At 51.0% G+C, this 20363-nt stretch overlaps 1 protein-coding gene across 2 annotated transcripts in view; it reads right to left on the reverse strand.

Moving 5' to 3' along the window:
- Positions 1 to 4294: 4294 nt before the first annotated feature.
- Positions 4295 to 20363, reverse strand: part of Pdgfrb (platelet derived growth factor receptor beta) — a 47348-nt gene continuing 31279 nt past the window's right edge. For both annotated transcript variants that reach the window (XM_032885524.1, XM_032885525.1), the window contains 15 exons: positions 19237 to 19360; positions 18531 to 18742; positions 16258 to 16352; positions 15238 to 15370; positions 14671 to 14775; positions 14245 to 14355; positions 12841 to 13000; positions 11347 to 11507; positions 10655 to 10773; positions 10303 to 10425; positions 9551 to 9662; positions 8856 to 8955; positions 8246 to 8351; positions 7311 to 7543; positions 4295 to 6153 (listed from right to left, as the gene is read on the reverse strand). In XM_032885524.1, coding sequence (XP_032741415.1) covers positions 5994 to 6153; positions 7311 to 7543; positions 8246 to 8351; positions 8856 to 8955; positions 9551 to 9662; positions 10303 to 10425; positions 10655 to 10773; positions 11347 to 11507; positions 12841 to 13000; positions 14245 to 14355; positions 14671 to 14775; positions 15238 to 15370; positions 16258 to 16352; positions 18531 to 18742; positions 19237 to 19360 — 2054 coding nt within the window. In that variant the 3' untranslated portion in view covers positions 4295 to 5993. The remainder of the gene's footprint in view (positions 6154 to 7310; positions 7544 to 8245; positions 8352 to 8855; positions 8956 to 9550; positions 9663 to 10302; positions 10426 to 10654; positions 10774 to 11346; positions 11508 to 12840; positions 13001 to 14244; positions 14356 to 14670; positions 14776 to 15237; positions 15371 to 16257; positions 16353 to 18530; positions 18743 to 19236; positions 19361 to 20363) is intronic.

A 20363-nucleotide genomic window follows, 5' to 3' on the forward strand; every position in this document is an offset into this window, starting at 1 on the left:
CTGGGGCTTTGGTCAGTGAGATCTTGTTACCATTCACTGGACCCCTCTCCCTGCTTGTTTACAGTAAGCCGGACAGGTTCCAGACTTTCCCAGTAAGGCCAGGGCACCTTGTCAGAATCCAGTATTGTTCTTCCCATTTTTACCTTGGATGATATTTTTAAAAGATTTATTTATTATGTATAAGTACACTGTATCTGTCTCAGACACACCAGAAGAGGGCATCAGATCTCATTACAGATGGTTGTGAGCCACCATGTGGTTGCTGGGATTTGAACTCAGGACCTCTGGAAGAGCAGCCAGTGCTCTTAACCAGTGAGCCATCTCTCCAGCTTGGATGATTTTTTTTTTTTAAGCTTCCAGAGACACTAGGGTTTTGTGCATTTTAACTCATTTTTTAAAGGTTTATTTGTTTTCATTTTACATGGACAGGTGTTTTGCCTGAATGTACATCTGTGCCTCACATGCCTTGCAGTGTCCTGTAGGTGCCAAAGGAGGGTATTGGATCCCCTAGAGCTGGAATTACATGTGGTTGTGAGCCACCCCATAGGTGCTGGGGGCCAAACCAGGGTCCTCCATAATGGCAACAAAACCTCTTAACTACAGAGCCGTGCCTCCAGCTCTAACTTTGTGTATGTTTATGGGAATGTTAAGTGGGTTGTGATGGTTCATGGGAGCAGAAGTTCAAGGTCATTCTCAGCTACATTACAAGTTTGAGGCCAGCCTGGGCTACATGAACCCTGTCACAACTGGTAGGGTGTCAGAAGCATGGATTTCAGATTCTAGAGCCTTGTTGTTGCTGTTCACTGTGAGTCTCTATGAAGCCCAGGCTGGCCTAGAATTTGCTATTTTCCTGCATCCACATCCTGAGTGCTGGGATTACAGGTGTGAGCTTCCATACCTAACACCAGTCATGAGAGAGGGGAGTTGGGGAAGGGGAGGGGGAGGCAGACAGACAGACATATGGATGGACTGACAGACAGAGACAAGGTTTTGCTATGATGATGCTCCCCCTGCCTCCACTTCCTGAGTTCTGGTATTCTAGGTGTGTGTGTCCCCACCTCTCCTCTAGTTTTAAATGGCTATCCCCTTTACTCAGTAATTCCACCCGGAAATGATTCCTATGGAAACAGACACACACATATATGTAAACATAAGCATGTTTCAAGCCAGAGTTGTTGCAGCATAGTTTGTCACTGGGAAACTGGAAACAATGTAACTGTCTATCCCTAGCTGGGTGATGGCCCAGGAGTCCTTTAAATTATATGCAGCTCTCTGGATGGATGAACGTATGACTGTAGTTCTCCTGTGAGTATTAAAGTACTGTAAAGAAAAACCGAAAAACAGGTGCAAAATGCCAGTGGTAGCTTAAAAAATATTATAACTTAATTATATACAAAGCAAAAATGTTAGGACAGATACAAAGAATGGAAAATCCTAGATAAACGTAACTCAACTTTACAACGAGAAAAAAGAAACTTTTTCCTTTCCACTGAGATAAGTTTCTACCTATGGAGTAGCTCAGCGGAGAGAGTAGGTGTTTAAAATGTTAGCAGAGTTTAAGCCATGAAGACACATATGAGGATTCGATTGCTGTGTTAAATTCTGTAACAATCATAAACTTAAAACACTTTTTCTAAAGGAACTAACTGATGCAAACCTAAACAATACACGTAGATGGAAGAGAAGAGGCCTCATGGGGACAGGGCCCTAACGCAGAGAACGGGTGTTGATCGGGGTTGGGAACCCTTCATGGGGTAGCTGGAGCCCCACGGCAACAGCATTCTTCAGTATTTCCCTCTTTTTTCAGGAAGAAGGATCCCTGGTTGAGAGTGTAGTGGTGGAAGAACTGAGTGGCCCAAGTCATTTGTCTGGGGGAAAATTCCAGCTCACTTATTTTCCCTATGTGGAGAGGTTGAGAGGCAGGAGCCCAAAGAGGCCTGGGAGGGTCAAGCCAGTCTCTATTGTTTTTCATTATCTTTACCCAACTCTAATGGGGAAAGGTGAAGAGTAGACAAGGAAGAGTCTGTCCCCAGCCCCCTCACTTGACCTCCTCCTGTTGCCTGAGTCAGGAGTTTCTACATTCCGAGTAGAAACCACCCTATGCAGAAACTGTATGCAGAACTATACTCCCTTCCTAAGAATACCACAAACAAGGTTATAAAAACAGCTGACAAACCAAGCCGGGGATAAAAACACTTGTCGTGATCTCTTGGTGTACGCAACTATGTAAAGCAAAGCTACCTTCAATTTAAAAGCTTTGGTCTACGGGGCTGGAGCGAATGGTTAAGAGCAACGGCTGCTCCTGCCGAACACCTGAGTTCAATTTGAAGCATGGTGACTCACAACCATTTGTAACTTCAGTTCCAGAGCATCCAACACCCTCTTCTGGCCTCTGCGGGCACTGGTCTCACATGCAAGCAAAACACCAATACACATACAGTGAAAGGTAAATAGTGGGGAGCAGAGGAAGCCCTGAGTATTTGAAGTCCTGAGCAAATGTGTGTTGTTGGCATGGGCACAGCCATATTAAAGACCCAGTAGCCTCAGACCCACCAGCATGGCAAAGCCTTCCTCCAGTGCCTGTGTGGATATCGACAGTGTGTGCAGAAGTAGTCCACCATTCTTCCCTGGATGTTTACCACCTGAAGACAATTCCCTATGGAAGCTGTGCCTACTGAAATCAGCCTTGACTACTTGATCCCAGTGATTTCTGTGTGTCTGTGTGTCTGTGTGTCTGTATGTCTGTCTTTTCTTCATTCCTTTGCCATCTTAGTTAGGTCTATCCTGGGAGCCTTGCAAGGATGGGTCAGTAAACAAATCTCAGAGGGACAGAGGGACGGAGGGAAGGAGGAAGGGAAGGAGGGAGTGACGGAGGGAGGGGGAGGGAGGGAGAGAGGTGGGGGTAGGGGGTGGGGTGGGGTGGGCTGCTCTTTCACAACACTCAGTCTCGATTCCCAGCATCCACAGAACAACTCAACAGAGGGTTACAAGAGGGTCTGCTGGTATATAGCTGTACACACATATACATAAAATAAAAATAACCTTTAAAAGCATTATCTTTTAGCCAGGTGTAGTGGTGCACACCTTTAATCCCAGCACTTGGGAGGAAGAGGTAGGAAGACTTCTGTGAGTTCGAGGCCAGCTTGGTCTACAGATCTTTTCCATGACAACCACAGCCACACCAGAAAACCCTGTCTCATAAAACCAAAAAGGTAATCTCGAATGCAGGAGTCCTATCTGGAATCTGGGTTTTGTTCTTTGCCGGGCACAGTGGGATATTGCCTCATTCTGTGCCTTCCACAGCCAGGAGACGAGGATGTCACAGGCTTGAGGTGCCCCCTAAAGTCAGGACTCCCAGAGGTCCTCTAATCAGGTGGTTTTCCCTGGTATGTCTCGGCTGCCTCCCAGTCAGCAGCCTGCCTGTGAGTCAGGGCTATCTCATAACTGCACTGTTACTCACACTGGGAGTCACAACCTGACGCTCCAAACTGAGATGTCTTCCACACACATCAGAGAAGCCCTCTCCTCAGCTCAGATAAGGCAAAGATATGTCCAAAGACATGCAGTGAGGAGGTGACAGGCCTCTGGTTGAGCCTGTGTGCAGTAGGCCTGGGCTCATCAGAGGAACCTACAGCCAGCACCCTGCAGAAGTCGGGGTGCTTACCTCATGGCAGCTTCACAATCTCTGGGGTGCTGAAGCCACCTGGACCTGCACCCTCTGCCGCCAGACATAGCGTGGTCCCTGGTGCTCCACTCCAGCCCAGTCCTCTGCTCCTCCTCTCCCCTCTACCCTCCTGCCTTCCGTACTTTCTCTTGTTCTGTGACCCTCCTGGGTGTTCTCTCTGCCTTGCTCCTACCTGGGTCCCAGTGACGACTCTCGAGGACCTGAGATTCAAGCTCTGGTAAGCATCTCTCTATAAACCACCCTGGCTCAAGTCTGGCTGTGAGCAGAAAGAAATGGGGCAGGGAGAGCGAATCAGCTTAGCGGCCAAAGCCAGAGCACATGGTGAGGCGTGCAAGGTGGGGGTGGGGGGCTTGGACCATCCTCCTCTCCTTCCAGATGCCAAGGCCTGAAAAGCCTCACATCACATGTGCAAACCCAAGCACAAGGCCTAGGGGATCACCCATACCCTCCCCAGGATGAGAGGAAATCAAACCCACTTTCAAGAGAAGACAAGTGAGAGTCAGAGCTGAAGTGTGAGAGTCTCTGAAGTGAGAGACAGAGCTCAGATCTGTCTGAGACAAACTGTCACCCAACCCTAGACGCATAGACCCAACCCTGAGAGACTGGCTATTCAGTGAGAAGCACCAAGTTTAATATTAAAATCTTTCCCTTTAAAAAAAAAAGTACAGATAGGAAAACTTAACAGCATACAAAATAGCACTTCCGGTGTCTAAATGTGGGTTATCGCGAGTCCTACAAGTACTTGTAAACCTAGGTGAATACATCTTTGGTACCGTTGTGAGCAGTATTCCCCAGCCTCTGCTGCTCCAGGCAGGGAGCTGCCAGCCAGCCAGCAGGAAGGGCCCCCCAGAAGGGCTGACTTCCCCCACTGCTTACTCCCCAGACACTTGCAGTGTCCATTGGTTCAGGGTTAAAAACATTTCTGTGCGGTGCTGCCTGAGGACTGGGGCAGCTGGCAGTTGAGACGGCTCCCTCAGCGTCGTCCTCTCATGCCCATCTCAAGTCTCTTGTCCTGTACTGGACATCTGTCCTCACTGTCCATTATGTCTGTCCACACTGCTGGTGACAGTGGCCTGAGGTAATCTGGCTTGCCTTCTCTGTCACTCTTGCTGGCTTCAAAGTTTATCATGGAATGAAAAGGGTCCCATGGTCTTTTTCTGACCTTTGTCCTCAGGACAGCTGTAGGGGACTTTCCTAGGACACTAACTGTCACTCGGAGTCAAGGTCTGGGCAGTTGCACTTGGAGACTTGAAGAAAAGGTTCGGTTCCTGAATCCCCATCGTGGGGTGTATCTGGGATCTTTTGAGAGCTCAGCCAACCCCCAGAAAGGTCAGTTTAAGGACTTGACCCTGCTTTCTCCAGACAAGAGCAAGCTCCCAGAACACACTAGAATTGTACTAGTGACAGGGTACTCAGAGTCTGTGTGTCCAACTTGCTCATTTTTCAAAGGGGAAAGAAAACCGTTACCCAGAGAGAACAAGGAAGGCTCCCAAGGTCTCATAGCGGGTTCAATGCAGAGCCAGGGCTCCTACTGGTGAGCATGTCAGGCAGATGCTTAGCATATCACAGGAGTGGACCATGGCCCTGCAGACTCTGGTGGGCGGGTCAAACTGAGAGTGACAAGGGACCAGTTCTAGGACTCGTGGGGCTAAAAGGAGTGGGTGCTTCCTGTGGCCAGGTGTACCCTGAGTGCCGTGGGTGGGGCTGCAGGCCAGCGCATTCTGTGCACAGCTCACCTTCACACTAACAGCATTCATTAAGCATGGCTGGCCCCAGTCCAGCTCGGGCCTGGGAAAGCTAAGACCAGGGGAGGTGGGTTCTGAATGAAATGACCTTGTCCAAGGCTGGCTTCAGTTTTGTCGGTTTGGCCGGAAGCCGGGCACTGGGTCTTTGCCCGGTTCTTGGGAAGATCAAAGTAGAATGATCCAGCTGAGGGGCAGTTGCTACACAGGAGGATGTGAACACACCACCGGATACCCATGGATTTCTACAGGAGTCCGGGCTCCGTACCTGTCCTGTAGCCAAGTGCAACTCTTCCTCTTATATTTGGGGAAACTGAGTCCTCTGGAGGAGCCCTGGTTCAGAATCCTATGACCTTTCAGAAGCAGAGGCTCAGTCCCCATAGTTCTCTTGCCTCCTAAGTGAAGCTGGTCCCTGGACCTTGGGTGGGGCAAACCAAGGGCTTTCCTCAAGGGGACAGCTTGTGGCAGTGTAGCTGCTGGGAGGCCAGGCCAGGTCAGGCCAGGCCAAGAGGGTTGGGTGCTAGGAGGCAGATGGGAGTTTCTGGCAGGATGGATGGAGTCAGTCCCTACAGGAAGCTGTCCTCTGCCTCAGCCAGAGGTCCTGGGCAGCCTGAATCCTGTGGCTGCTCCAGCTGTGCCTCAGGCTCTGCTTGCGGCTCTTCTTGGAGCTCCAGGGGGCTGTCGCAGGAGATGGTGGAGGAAGTGTTGACTTCATTCAAGGTGGAGCTAGAGGAAGGGAATAAGTCAGAAAGGAACCGGGGGAAACCCCCAGGAAGATATATCAGCTTTGTCTAAGAGCTTTCTGTGCGTTGGCTTTACATCCTGACAGGCATGTACTACAAGGGGAGCGCAGCTCAGAGAGGTTATGTCATTGCTCCATGACATACCTCAGCTGAGGATGGGAGCTAGAACTTGAGAGCAGGGCTATCAGGCTCTCAGGCTTCTTTCTTATCCCCACTTGTCAGGTACTCATCTTTGCGCTCAGGGAAATGATAGTAGTCCCCCACCCCAGGACTTTTCACTGTTTCCTCCTTCCAGAAAAGGAAATTGAGGTTTGTGAAGGCAGAACATCTGGTCCGAGGTCACAAAACAAAGTGACCTCAGAGTGAACTCTTGAGTTGATCCTGCACAGCCTAACACCACCCCTACCCACCCCCCAACCTCACACCTACCCTATGCCCACCTGACAAGACCTGCCTCATTAACAGAGAAATGCAGCCTTCAGGGCCTGCAAAGGCCTGCATGCACTATCAGTTCCTACAGAGAAACTGAGGCCCGCAGAGGCAAGGCCTGTCCAAGTTTCATAGTGACAGGCTAGAGACAGAAGCCAGCCTGTGTCTCCTACCACTCATCCCGGGCTGTCTTGACCTTGGGAGTCCCCGCTCTGGCTGAACATCAGTCCAGGAAAGCAATATGGCTCCCCTAGAGTCCCGCCTTCAATGGACGCAACCCAAGGCAGACCATGGGTCTCTTCCCCCGTCTGAGTTCTAAGCTGAATTTGCAACTCCTCCATCTTCTACAAACAGGCTTCCCGGGCATGGTGTCAAGGGCAGCCATAACCCAAAGTAACAGCTGGGAAATGCTAAATGTTTCCTCTTTGTCCTCGGGACAAGCACAGGACCTAGAGAGGGTCCTGTGGTGGTGATACCCTTATAAGGAAAAACAATCTTGCAAATGGAGTCTCGAACAACTCGTTTCTTTCTAGTCTGCCTTTCTTGCCTGCAGCTCTACGTGCAGAATAAACCTCAGTCTTGCTGACCACTGGCAAGAATTAGGCCTTACTCTAGCCAGCTGACAGTCCTTCTGTGGCAAGTCTGTGCACACACACATGAGCACATGCACTATACACATGAGTGTCCGCGCCAAAGGGTCAGGGTGGCTACCTGGCAAGGCTGGGGGAACCCTCTAGGAGGCCCTCATCAGCAGCATCAGGCTTGGGGTCAGGCAAGGGGATGATGTAGTCATTGTCAGTCTCATTAGGCTGCACAGCAGTGTAGAGGACAGAGCTGGTATCCAGAGGGGATCGGAGGCTGTGGAGCCCCGGCAAGCGGGCTTGGGACCTCAGGATGGCTGGATGATCACTCCTCAGAAACTCCTCATCCACCTGCTGGTACTTCTGCACCGAAGGACAGGGAATGAAGAAAAGATGGGTGAGAGATGGGCAATGTCTTAGAGACCCTCCACCCCAGCTAGTGCTCAGAGAACGAGGTCCTGCACAAAGCTGCAATGGTGAGCTGCCCTCCTACCTGGCATCCCGAGACAAGTTCAGAGTCCCCTAGGGAAGGGTAGGGAGCTGGGCATGGTAGCCATGACCCTAACTTCCACTCCACTTCAGAGTAAATAGATATGGGCTCTCATGCCACTGTGGTTTCCCCGTTAGGGCTGGAGGTCAGTGTCCCTTGCAATGAAACAGTGGTGACTCCACTTTGTCTCCATCTCCCTAGGACCACCCCAGATGGGAAGACAAGAGGCTGAGCTCAGGACAGACTGGTTCTGTCAGTCTTCCATGAACCTGGGACAGTGTTTAAGTAGTTGCAGTGAGGGTTCCAGAGAGCCTGGGGTTGCTCACACTTCTGAAGAAGGACCAATGTCTTCAGGGTACACAGGTTTGACAGACAGGATTACCTACGGCACCTCTCTAGGTCACATTAATCAGCTTCCTCATCTTGGTTCTTTTAAAATAAATAAGTTCACAGTTTCTAGGACCAGCAGAGAAACTGAGGCTCAGAGAGGGTGAAGGACATTTCTTCCCAAATCCCAGCCAAGTGCACAGGATTTGGCCAGCAACTGTCTTCTACCCTGCCTTATCCCCACATACCTTTTTATAGCCTTCACCCAGAAGTCTCTCCAGGAGCAGCACCAGCTGAGAGAAGGGGGGCCGAGTCTCAAACTTCTCTTCCCAGCATTTCTGCATGATCTCATAGCTGATGGAAGCAGAGAGAGAGAGAGAGAGAGAGAGAGAGAGAGAGAGAGAGAGAGAGAGAGAGAGAGAGAGGGGCTGAGGAGGGGCAGCCTGGTGCCTTGTTGATCCCAGCTTCCCCCATCCATATGACTCTGCACCGTCTAAGACATTGTGGGAATCACTGTAACCGAATTTGACCAATAGGGATTTTCATCCTCCCACCTCAGGCCTGGTTCTGATGGTATGGGACCAAGCTGAGCCCTTAAAGGGCCAGCGCTGGTCTTTCACTGGAGCAATGCAAGCAGTAAGATGTCAGGGTGTTGCTAACGGCAGCCACATGTGCAGGGCAGGCTTGAATCTGAAGCCAGCATAGAGAAAGTGGAGACCTAGGCTGGGGAAGAACTTCCTGGTGGCACCATTTTGAACACCTTGATCCGGTTCTAGCAGGATTCGTCTAGCCTTTGAACAAGAGTTGCGTTTCCCTGGAACCCCCAAGTTCCTCCCGAGTGTACAAGGTTCTACTCACATCTCGTCGGAGGCATGAGCAGGTTGGGCCATGCGGTAGCCCCTCTTGATGGCATTGTAGAACTGGTCGTTCATGGGCAGCTCTGGGTAAGGGGTGCCACCTGTCATGGAACAGACACAGGGACATACTGTCTCGGAGTGTGGGGAGTGGCAGCGTGTCCTCTCAGGCATGCTATACTGTCTTGGCATATATGAGAACACAGCGCCCTTGGCATTAGAAGATAGACTCCACACAGAGATGGAAACAGGGAAGCAATAGATATCTAAGCAGGGTGTGTGTGTGTGTGTGTGTGTGTGTGTGTGTGTGTGTGTGTGTGTGTGTTTGCTCGCTTTGTTTTTCAAAGATGGAGTCTATGTAGCTCAGGCTGGCCTCAAACTTACCATTTTCCTGCTTCCCAAGTCCTGGGATTACAGGCACACACCATTACAGCTGGCTCCAAGCATGTTATTTTTTTTTTTAAATGTCTAATCTCTTTGATGCTTGGATGGGAAAGTAAAGACCCAGAGCTGGCAGAAGACTTGCCAAAGAATGTAAAGAGTGATACTGTCTGGACTTGCCCCTGAATCCCAGCTCATGTTCCAACGTCTGTCCCACAGTCCCCTGCTTCCAGCCTGGGAAGCAATCAGGAGGGAGGTCGAGACGGGAGGGTAAATGCTCTGGTGTATAGCTTGGGGCTGGGTGAAGAAGTGGCTCACCCAGTGTGAAGATTTCCCAGAGTAGGATTCCAAAGGACCACACATCACTCAAGGTGGTGTAGAGGCTGTTGAAGATGCTCTCTGGGGCCATCCACTTCAGGGGCAGGAAAGTCTGCAGAGGTTAAGACGGGCGCTGAGTACAGAGAGAATCTCAGTGGCCAGTCTCTCAGCTGTACCACACCTGGAAAGGTGGAGGCCCGGCAGCTACTGCATCCTCTCTCACTCCACTCCGAAGTTCTAAGCACACTCCTGGCCAGAGCATAGGGAGGCTGCTTCCCAACTCACTAGCTAGACACATGGTAGCCTGTGACCCTGGGGGAAGCCCCAGGGTGGGCTGTGCCTAGAAATGGGTAGCCAGGGACGTGCCCAGGAGCTCTCTTTGGTCTCTGGGGTCTGCAGTCATTCTACCTCTGGCTTCAAGACCTGTCTTACCTTATCATTTGGGCTACTCCTCTGCTCACCTTACATCCAGAACAGGGCTGTTTATACCTCTTCCCATTCACCCCAGTTCCACTGCAGCTGGTCCCAATTCAGCCCCTACAGTGACACGTGATCCTCTCCCCGTCTTTTCCCACTGTGCACAACAAAGCTAGGTGGCTTCTCGTCCTACCCTTGAGGAGCATTGGCATCTCTGCTGGTAGGATAAGCCGGCAGGGGCCCCATACTGAAGTGTGGCCACATGGATTGGAGGGGACTTGTACCCAGGGATGGAGGCACCTGGGGACAACCCCATGGATGGTGAAGACACTCACACTGCCTTTGGAGATGTAGTTTGAGTCCCGCATGATGTCTCGAGCCAGGCCAAAGTCACAGATCTTGACCAACTTGCCCTCGCAGATGAGCACATTCCTGGCCGCCAGGTCTCGGTGAACACACTGGATCAGGGAAGAGGGGAGCTGAAGCCAAGGGGCAATTATGGGGGAAGACCCTCTGGGCCAGAGCTTTAGGGGAAACGTGTGCCTTCCCAGGTGTGTGGTTTCTCAATACCCTTGCCTATAAGAGGGTCGGGAGCTGTCTCATGGGGCCATGCGTGTGGAAGGCTCCAGTTGGCTATCGGACCCCTCTTCCCACAATCCTGCCTTGCCCCATCAGGACCACACATACGTTCTTAGAGGCCAAGAATTCCATGCCATTGGCCACTTGGTAACTGAAGCCCACGAGGTCCGTGTAGCTGAGCACTGGTGAGTCGTTGATTAAGGTAGCACAACAGGTCCTTTCAGGGGCTAGAGAGCACAGAAGGTTAAGGGTTACTTTGTGTATACCGTAGACCAAGAAGAGCCCTGTCTTTAGGCTTGTGGATGGCTGAACAGGCAATACTAGTAGCTGCCGATTCTCGAAGAGTTCCCTTAGGAGGATGAGTTCTTAAGGGTCTAACACAAATCTCTTTCTGCCTTCATTGTATGCATTATTAAGAGAAACCTCTGGCCTAAGCCTTGGAGCCTCTAGCTAAAGCTCGCCTGTTTGTTTCTCAGGACATTCATTCACCAACATGGGCCAACTCAGAGCAGATCTGTCTTCCTCCAGGTCCTAGGAGGCCACCTTCACCAATCTTTCCCCTTCTTGCTGGCTGTGTGCATGCTTCTGAAACCAGCAACAGGACTCAGGCCAGGGTTCCACTGTACAGCAGCACTGGTCAGGCAGGCAGCCTCAGTTTCCACACTAATGAAATGAACTATCTTCCTCCCAGGGTTGCTACAAGACTACAGTCATTAAGGACGTTGACAGGAAGGCATCAATGAGCCTGCGGGATGAACCCGCACACAGGTGATGGGTGTGGCGACACTTTCTCCACTTACCAGATGGGACATAGTTATCGTACGGGGCCATGTAGCTGGAGGACTCGATATCCGCGTATTTGATGTGTCCTTTCATGTCCAACATGGGCACGTAATCTACAGATTCATCCTTGCTCATGTCCATGTAACCACCGTCGCTCTCCCCAGTCAGGTTCAAGTGGCTACAGGCAGAAGAATGGAATAATGAAGAGCCCTGGGTTTTTCTGCTCCTGTCCCCTGCTCAACCTGAGCCCATGGGGCCTTGTCATCTGTGGATTTCCTCAGTCTCACCGTACAGTGTGAATGACTGGGACTCAAACCCCTTTAACTAACCTGTATGGCCCTGAGATGTGCCCTGGGGCTCCCAGAATGACAAAGGACCCAGTCTGTGAGCTCAGAGTTCACACTCAGCAGCCAGGTCCAGTGTGTTAAATGGGTGTTAGAGAGACGACCACACACCTAGCCAGACCAGAGTGCCCCCTCCCCCCCTCCGTTTCTCTCTCTCTCTGTCTCTGTCTGTCTTTCTGTCTCTCTCTGCCTCTCTGTCTCTCTCTCTGTCTGTCTCTCTCTGTCTCTGCCTCTCTCTCTCTGTCTCTGTCCTCTCTCTGTCTGTCTGTCTCTCTCTGTGTCTCTGTCTCTGCCTCTCTGTCTTTATCTCTGTCTCTCTGCCTCTCTCTGTCTCTCTCTGCCTCTCTCTCTGTCTCTCTGTGTCTGTCTCTGCCTCTCTGTATGTCTCTCTGTCTCTCTGTCTTTATCTCTGTCTCTCTCACTGCCTCTGTCTGTCTCTCTCTCTGTCTCTCTGTCTCTCTCTCTGTCTGTCTCTGTCTCTGTCTCTGTCTCTGTCTCTGTCTCTGTCTCTCTCTCTCTCTCTCTCTCTCTCTCTCTCTCTCTCTCTCTCTCTCTCTACCTATACCCTAAGGGGCCAGGAGGTATATAATCTAGAGTGGCAGCAAGGTCTCACCTGGACATCCGGCCGCCCCCCCCCCCAAGCCTTAACCCCCAGGGAGGAATGGAACTAACACATTGTGCAAGGGAATGGACCAGTGTCATAGAGGTCAGGAGCGCGTCCCCGCATTCTCCGTGTGTACCCTTCCAAAGCTACTCCTGTCTTTGCCTTTTAAATCAACAAACAACAAAACAAAAAAAAACAAGTGTCCCTTTTGAAGTCATCAGAAAGAGTTGGGTTGCTGGTAGGGTACTGGGGAGGTTGGCTTGTAGAAGGCAGAGGAACTACGGCAGGGAGCCTGGCTCTCTGTCCCTTATGTCCTTAAGGCAAGAGAACAAGACACCTAGAACACAAGGATGCTCCATAGGTTCGAGGAGTCACATGAACAGAAGGCTTGGGATGGAGCCTGGCTCACTGAGATGGCACTCCCCACCCCCCATGACCATCATTACTATCCGGTCAGAGTGCTGCCTCTGGAAAGTGACTGTCCCAGGGCCCACACTTGCACCTTGGGACAAGGAGTTCCCATATGCTTGGCAGGCACTCACTGGGTGCTGCCTCCCCCATACCTGGGTAGGGAGAGCCCCACCGGCAGGGCGTTGCTGTAGAGCTCAGTGCTGGGTGGACAATGCTTGTTGGAGTGTCGTTGCAAGAAGGTGTGTTTGTTTCGGTGCAGGTAGTCCACCAGGTCACCGTAACGGCAGTATTCCGTGATAATGTAGATGGGCCCTGCAGAAGGACAGGCTCAGGGACAGACTCCGAGGAAGGCCTCAGTCTTCCCAGCATGGCCACAAAGCCAATATAGAATCTTGGGTGTGGAGACACAGATAGCAAGACAGCAGAGATGCTGGCACCTTGCGAACCTGGGTTGCTTCCCTGCCTCTGTGGGTGCAAACAAGCTGCTAATCTCCAGAGTCCTTCCTTTGCCCATCTGGCCAGGGGCTGACACCTGCCCTTGACCCCTGAGATGCCTTTGAGGGCTCAGCATGTAGCAAGCCTATGGTACCAGTTGCCGTGGCTGTTTTCAGACTGGTGCACACTTCAGATGCTGGTCTACACAGAGCAGGGGAACGTGATGGTTAGCACAATGTGCTGAATACACTTAAGTTCAACACACTTACGGCCATCTAACAGATGAAAACAACACTTTTGAAATATAGTCATTGCAGGCACAGACAGCAGTCCGCGCACGATGTACTTCTGTATTTAGACTGATTACACAATACCGAGGAAAATCCCAGATCTCACAACAAGCAGCTGCAAAGGGCAATAACTTCATGATTATTATTATGTAGACAGCCCAGTGGGTAACCAGGCCCTCAAATAATCGCAGTTGGCAGAGTGACTTCCAACACTGATGCGAGCAAAACCAGTTCCTGGTTAGTACATGGTTCTGCTCGTCTCTGTGTTGTAGAAGTTGTTACTTTCTCGAGGTTTTCAGAATGTATTGTGGAAATATGAAAAGGGGGATTGGAGAGATGGTCAGCTGTTAAGAGCACTTGTTCATGACACCACCTTGGTTCAACGCCCAGCATCTACACAGTGGCTCACAAGCATCTGCCACTCCAGTTTCAGGAGATCCGATGACCTCTTCTGGCCTTCTCAGGTAACACACACACACACACACACACACACACACACACACACACACACACACACACACAAGCGCTGACATACAGACAAAAGAAAAACAAAACAAAACGACAAACCCACTCACATAAAATCTAAGAACCTGAAAAAAAATCTGAAAAGACTTGAATTCTAAAACTGCAGGAACTAGTAGCCTGAGGGATCTCTTCACCGTGAAGGTATTGTGAGTCCGAGATTCTAAAACTGAGCCCATCCAGGACAGTGAAATAAGAACCCTAGGCAGCAGATGTGGACACTCTGTTGGGGGTGTCCTGTTGTTGATGGACTGAGGGATAACAGGAAAGAGAGGAGCCCCAGAATCCTCCGGGGCATGGGTTCGCTACCTCCTTTGGTACAGGCCCCCAGCAGGTTGACCACGTTCAGGTGGGGTCCGAGATGACTCATGATCTTCAGCTCCGACATGAGGGCTTGCTTCTCACTGCTTCTGGCTGTAGCTGAGGGGGAAGAGGGACTCAGCCTGGGTGGGCCACTGAGGCAGTGTAGAGGCCCTGCCAGGGCCTACTCTGCTTCCTCCGCCCCACCCTGTTGTACCACTAGTGTCCTAGGGTGGACTGCATAGGAGAGGGAAGAAGGTGGGAGGAGGGGAGAGAAGGAGGAAGCACCCAAAAAGGTCACAGTGAGGAGCCCTTCTGTCCCACAACCTCAGGACCAGGCTCCTTCAGAAGAAACTAAAAGGACAAGGAAGGGTAGGACCAAGTGAGACCCTGGGTGTGAAGAAGGGGTGGGTTACCTTACATTTCGAGACTCACATTTCAGCATCTTGACAGCCACTTTCATGGTGGCCTGTGAGTGGCTCAGGCCATGAGCCGTGGCCTCCACCACCTGTCCGAAAGCCCCAGAGCCAAGAGTGCGTCCTAGGATGGATAGAACCCCTCAGCTCCTGGGAGCTAGATCCCTCATCCCATCTTCCTGTTTAGGTTGGGGAATATTCTCTTAGGTCACCTTCCACATCTGTCCAACCACTCTACTGTGCTCCCCCTCAGGAAGTTTCCCATCCTCTGGGTCTCCTCTAGATCCTGAATGCTATCTGTCTCCCCTATAGTCCCTGAAAGACCTCCTGCCTCTTTGGGGAAGCACAACTCCTCTGTAACTGCCTCAGACCCCCCGGCCTACATCCAGTACTTCCTCTTTGGCCTGGAGGAGTCCCATATTAATCTTGGGATTCAGTGCTATGGGGTCACCTTATCTTCACCATATAGAAAGGATACTAAGATCCAGAGAAGGCAAGATATCAGCTCTATGTCTCAGCTAGTAGCAGCCATACTGGGAGAAGATCTCAGTGTCCCCGTTGCCACTTAACGCCTCTTAGAACTGACCCAGAACAAGCTGGTCCCGTGGCAGCTCCCAGGTGGAGTCGTAAGGCAACTGCACAGGATCCACATAGATGTACTCATGGCCGTCAGAGCTCACAGACTCAATGACCTTCCATCGGATCTCATAGCGTGGTTTCTGTAGGAAACAAGACCAATAACAGAGGAGACAGTCAGAGGGCATCTTTGGCCTTGAGCCTATCAGGTCCAGCCCCTTCGATGGCAAATGAGACAGGAGACTCTGAGACCAAGAGAGGGCAGGGACGTATTTGAATGACACAATGGATGGCTAGCAAAACCAAGGCCTCCGTGAGCTCAGAGGCAACTCACTAAGGGGACTCAGGAGCAGAAAGTATGGCTGAGAAACCCCGAGGATGCAGCCTCTAGAGAGCAACTGGCAGCATGGCCCACGCTCACTAGAGCTGCTTTACTAGTTTCTCTCTGAGCCCCAGTTACTCCTCAGACGGAAAGAGCAGGTTACCCAGAAAGTGACATAAGATAGGACAGATTCCAAATGCCTACTCTGTCTCTGTGGGGTCTCAAAAGGACACAGCCTTTGGATGTGGAAATCTTGGGATCTTGGAGTCACAGGATTGGAATCTTATAATGACAGGATGAAGGGGGACTAGAGTCCCAATTCAGGAATCTTAAGTGTTTGGAGTTACAGAAAGGGGAAATGTCAGAACAGAATCCTGGGGTCAGATTGCATTCTTGTGACTCATGGCAGTCTCTATGGGTAAGAGCTGAAAGAATCTTGGGGCCATGATAGTCCACCCACAATGCACCATGTGCACCAGGACTGAGTTGAGCGGGAAGGACTGAGGCAGAGGAAAGAGCAGGGGCCAAGAGTCCTGGACTGATCACGTCAGCCCAGTAAGGCCTGAGGGAGCTGGAGACCCAGCACCGCTCTAAGTCAGCTCCAGGCTGAGCTCTGTGTTGCGCCTTTCATATGGGCTGGATTGTGTAACATGCAGTGGAGACCGTGAGGAAATATGGGTACCACTCTGCACCCATACACAGGCTTACCTTCTGCCACAGCATGATGAGGATGATGAGAGAGATGACAGTAAGGACCACCAAGGCCAAGATGGCTGAGATCACCACCACTTTGAAAGGCAAGGCTGAGGACAAAGACCAGAGTAGGCCATAAGCAAACAGTATCTGGGAAGCTGCTTTCCCCATCTTGCTGGGAGCATCACAGATCCGTTGGACTTGCTCTGCTGAGCACGTGAGCTCTTACTGCCTAGATATCTGACCTCAGGGCCTACACTCTGGTCTTTCCTACAAGCCCAGGGCCCCTCAATGACTCCCCTCAGATGACAGTCAGGCTCAGGCTGGCTTCTGCAACATCCAGCTAGGCTGGGGAACTCTCTTCTGGTTCCTGAGAATGACCTGTGCCTCTCACAGCATTAGGCACTCTGGGGACCAGGCCACGACCCCCTCTTCTCTGAGTCCATGCCCTATTGGGCAGTCATGCCTGGGTCATAGATTTAAGAGCCATTCCTAACCAAATGGCTGAGGCACTCACCGAGTGACTCCCGAAGGAGCTGACTCTGAACTTCAGCAGCCTGAAGAATCCACACCCAGAAGTCTGTTCCTCCCAGCCCCAGCCTGGGGACCACTAGTGTGTGTGGCACAGTCAGTATGCACCTCCCGGGGCCCTGAGGTGAACATGCAGGTGTACCTAGCCCCCCCTGAGCCCTGAGTCCTCTCTAGCCCAAGACTTCAGCCTCACTGCTTACATCACCTCCCTAGTCAGCCTGGCTGAACCCCCATCCCCTGTCCTCTCCCACTTAGCAGGAGCTGTTGTGCTCTGGGAATTTGCTTCTTCCTGCCCTCCTCTGTTCCCCAGGGAGCCTTCCTCTGGCTTAGCCCCATCCTTTCCTTCTCAGGGTCACTGACTGACATTTCTGTTCTCTCTTCCCAACATCCCCACATCCTGGTCTTACAAAGGAAGCCTGCACTCTCCAGAGACCCATCGGAGTCATCCTGGGTCTCCATGTAATAGCACATGGCGTCCTGTGCAGGCGTCACACATGACTTTTCCTCTGCATTTACTCGGGCCCAGAGTGAGTCTACCTGTGTGCATAGATGAGAATATGGGGGAATAAGGGCATTTAATTTTTCTAACACCTAGACCGTAGGGACTATATGCTTGGCAGTGCAAGTGCAAAGAAATCTGTGATTGCCTAAAGAAATGAACACATATCTTATATATTTTTGTATGTATATATGTGTGCGTTTGGATGACAGAGCGCCACACATGTGGATGCTCACAGAGGTCAGAAGAAGGCTGTAGATCCATGGGATCTGGAGCTACAGGCGGTTGTGAGCTGCCTGATGTGGGTGCTGGGAACGGAACTCAGAGCCTCTGGAAGAGCAGCAAGTGCACTTAACCTCTGAGGCATCTCTGCAGTCCCAGTAAGGATGCTTTAAAAGCTCACCCTTCCTCTAAGGGCAGGTGACAGGCATGTACATAAGCAGACATGTACAAGCCTGCGGAAGCCTCTGTGTGTGTACACCTGCGTGGGTGTGTGCCTGTCTCTGTTTTCAGGTATATGCGCAGTGCGCGTGGGTCTGTGTTTGATTGTCTACGAAATACTCTTTGCAGCAGTATCCTGTATCCTGTATCTTGTAGTTGTATTCTGCATCCTGTAGCCCCATTCTTTACCACTTCCCTCCCTATTCCCTCCCCTGCCCCTAATCCACGTACAGTGTGCCCTGCATCCGGGCTCATTTGCTTCAACTCCTCAGAACCCACACAGAGCCTACGCTAGGCTTTTCCACAGCCCTCACGAGCTAGCTAATCCCCACTCATCTTTCAGCATTTGGTATACAAGTCTTAGATCTGGCTGGTCTCATACGCACGGCTCACAAAAATATATTCTGCAGTTTCACATCCACGAACAGCACTGGGTATGCTTGAGTAGATGCTAACACGCATATACTCTGGAGACAAAGCCTCCTCGGCACTAGACGGCACACGTGCACGTGAAGAGTGTACGCCTGAGTCCCAGTATCAACCGGCTCATGCAAGTTTGCAGCGTGCATCAGGCGTACCAGTTTCACTTTCTACACCTAAATGTCAATGTGTTTCGTGTGTGTGGTGTATAAAGTTGTGTTTGTGCGCCTGTGTCAATGTCACATTTCGTGTGCGCGCCTAGGAACCTACTCTGGTAGACTTTGTAACGTTCTTCTGAGTATGCTGACTTGATCTGCTTTGGGAACTCGGACTCAGTGAGGTGGGATCAAGGAAGGGGTGAGAGCTCATCAGAGCCATCCGCAGCTAGGGCACTCACAGTGTGGTACCACGGTGACTTCTTGTGAATCTCTGCCCATCGAGTTCTGCAGCATACAGCGCACTGACAGTGGCTGGTCCACGTGACGCAGGCGCAGCGTGCTCACCACCTCATATTCCTGATCTTCCTCCCAGAAAGTCACGTTCGTTTCTAGCTGGCTCTCCTCCTTGGAACTATTCCCCAAGGGTGTGGGTGACAGTTTTCGTGGACACCTGCCAGGAGACACAAAAGGACTGGCTTGCAGACTCTCTTAGCTTCCTCTCTGCAAATGGTGGGGGAAAGTAAGACTGTGAATGGTGGTAGTTTGATTTCTTTGCTTGCTCTTTAAGCAGGTTCCTACTGTGCTGCCTAGATGGGCCAGCAGGGGGCGCTCCCAGTCCAGACCTGAGACTCCTGAATGGCAAAATTCACTCATTTGACCCTCAAGGTTACTCAGTGTGTTAAGGATAGAGAGGCAAACCCCGCATATCCACTGGGTGAACTAGACACCTCTGGGGGCCAGACCCTGCACCTTCCTAGGTTGAGGATGGCTCAGGATCAAGGTAAGAAAAGGAGAAATGTGGGTTAGGTATCTCCCGGAAGGCAGAGGAATGATCGAAGATGTGGCCTGGACCTCTCAGGTGAAGAGGCTGGTCTAGATTACCCTAACCGAGCATTCTAGGCAGCTGCATATATTCTGGGAGGCCTGGCCTCAAGGTGTGCTCACCTTTTGAGGTCTCTGCAGGTAGACCAGGTGACATTTGGCTGAGGCATGCCCCGGCCCCGACAGCGGAGTATCTGCTCCCCATTGGCAGGATGACTCTCACTCAGCTCCAGTACACGGACAGGGACTGGACGGAGTACAGGGTCAGGAAGTGAGGTGATCAGAACAGAGCTCAGGAAAGGCCTTCAGGAGGACTCCACCACAGTGTGTCATGTCCGCTTCGTCCTGACCCCCTTCCCTCCTCCCACAACCCTCTCTTGCAGGTGAAGCATCAGACGCCAGGAGTCCCAGTGTGAAAGTGACAGATTCCTTTGGGGTACATCAAAGGGCAAGGCTCAGAGTCTGCCCTTAACATCCCTCTGAGACCTGCTCTTCAAAGAGAGAACTGGCAGGAGCCCTGGGCAGCCAGGCCCATGAAGCTGGGCACTGCTTTGTCTTCTCTGAATTCATTTGAGTGTTTTATATTTATGGCATATGACACTGAATTTCCATCTACAATTGAGTTGCTAAATTTGTCTTTCAAAATACATTTATTTTTAGGGAGCAAATCGACAAAACATTAAGTGGTTATCGTGTCGCTGGAGTCCCTGTCATAGCCCTTCCCATCAGGCCCAATAGAAGCCAAAGTCTCTGTACCCAGCTGCAAGCTCTTACCCAGTGACTCCCCTCCGTCCCCTTCCATTTCTGGGAGGCCCTAACCTCATGCCCCTCCATATGTGCCAGCGCCCTCTGATCTGGCCACACCCAACTTCCTCCTATTTCTCTGGCAATGTGACAAGGGGTGACACATGTTCTGGAGCGCCTTTTCCACAAATACCCACTTGTCCAATGCCCTCCCTTCTTCAAGCCTTCTCACAAATGTCACCTCCAGAACAAGGCCAACCCTGATCACCATAGTAAAAACTACAACTCTGACCTCCTGCTATGCCATGCTATGCCAGGTTCTCTCCAATCAATCAATCAATCTATCTATCTACTATCTATCATATATCTATATCATCTATTATCTGTCTATCTCTATCATCTATTTATCATCTATTATCTATTATCTATCATCTATCTATCTATCTATCTATCTATCTATCTATATCATCTATTATCTGTCATCTATTATCTATTTATATCTATCA

This window comes from Rattus rattus, chromosome 15, assembly GCF_011064425.1.
Source record: "Rattus rattus isolate New Zealand chromosome 15, Rrattus_CSIRO_v1, whole genome shotgun sequence".
NCBI lineage: Eukaryota > Metazoa > Chordata > Mammalia > Rodentia > Muridae > Rattus > Rattus rattus.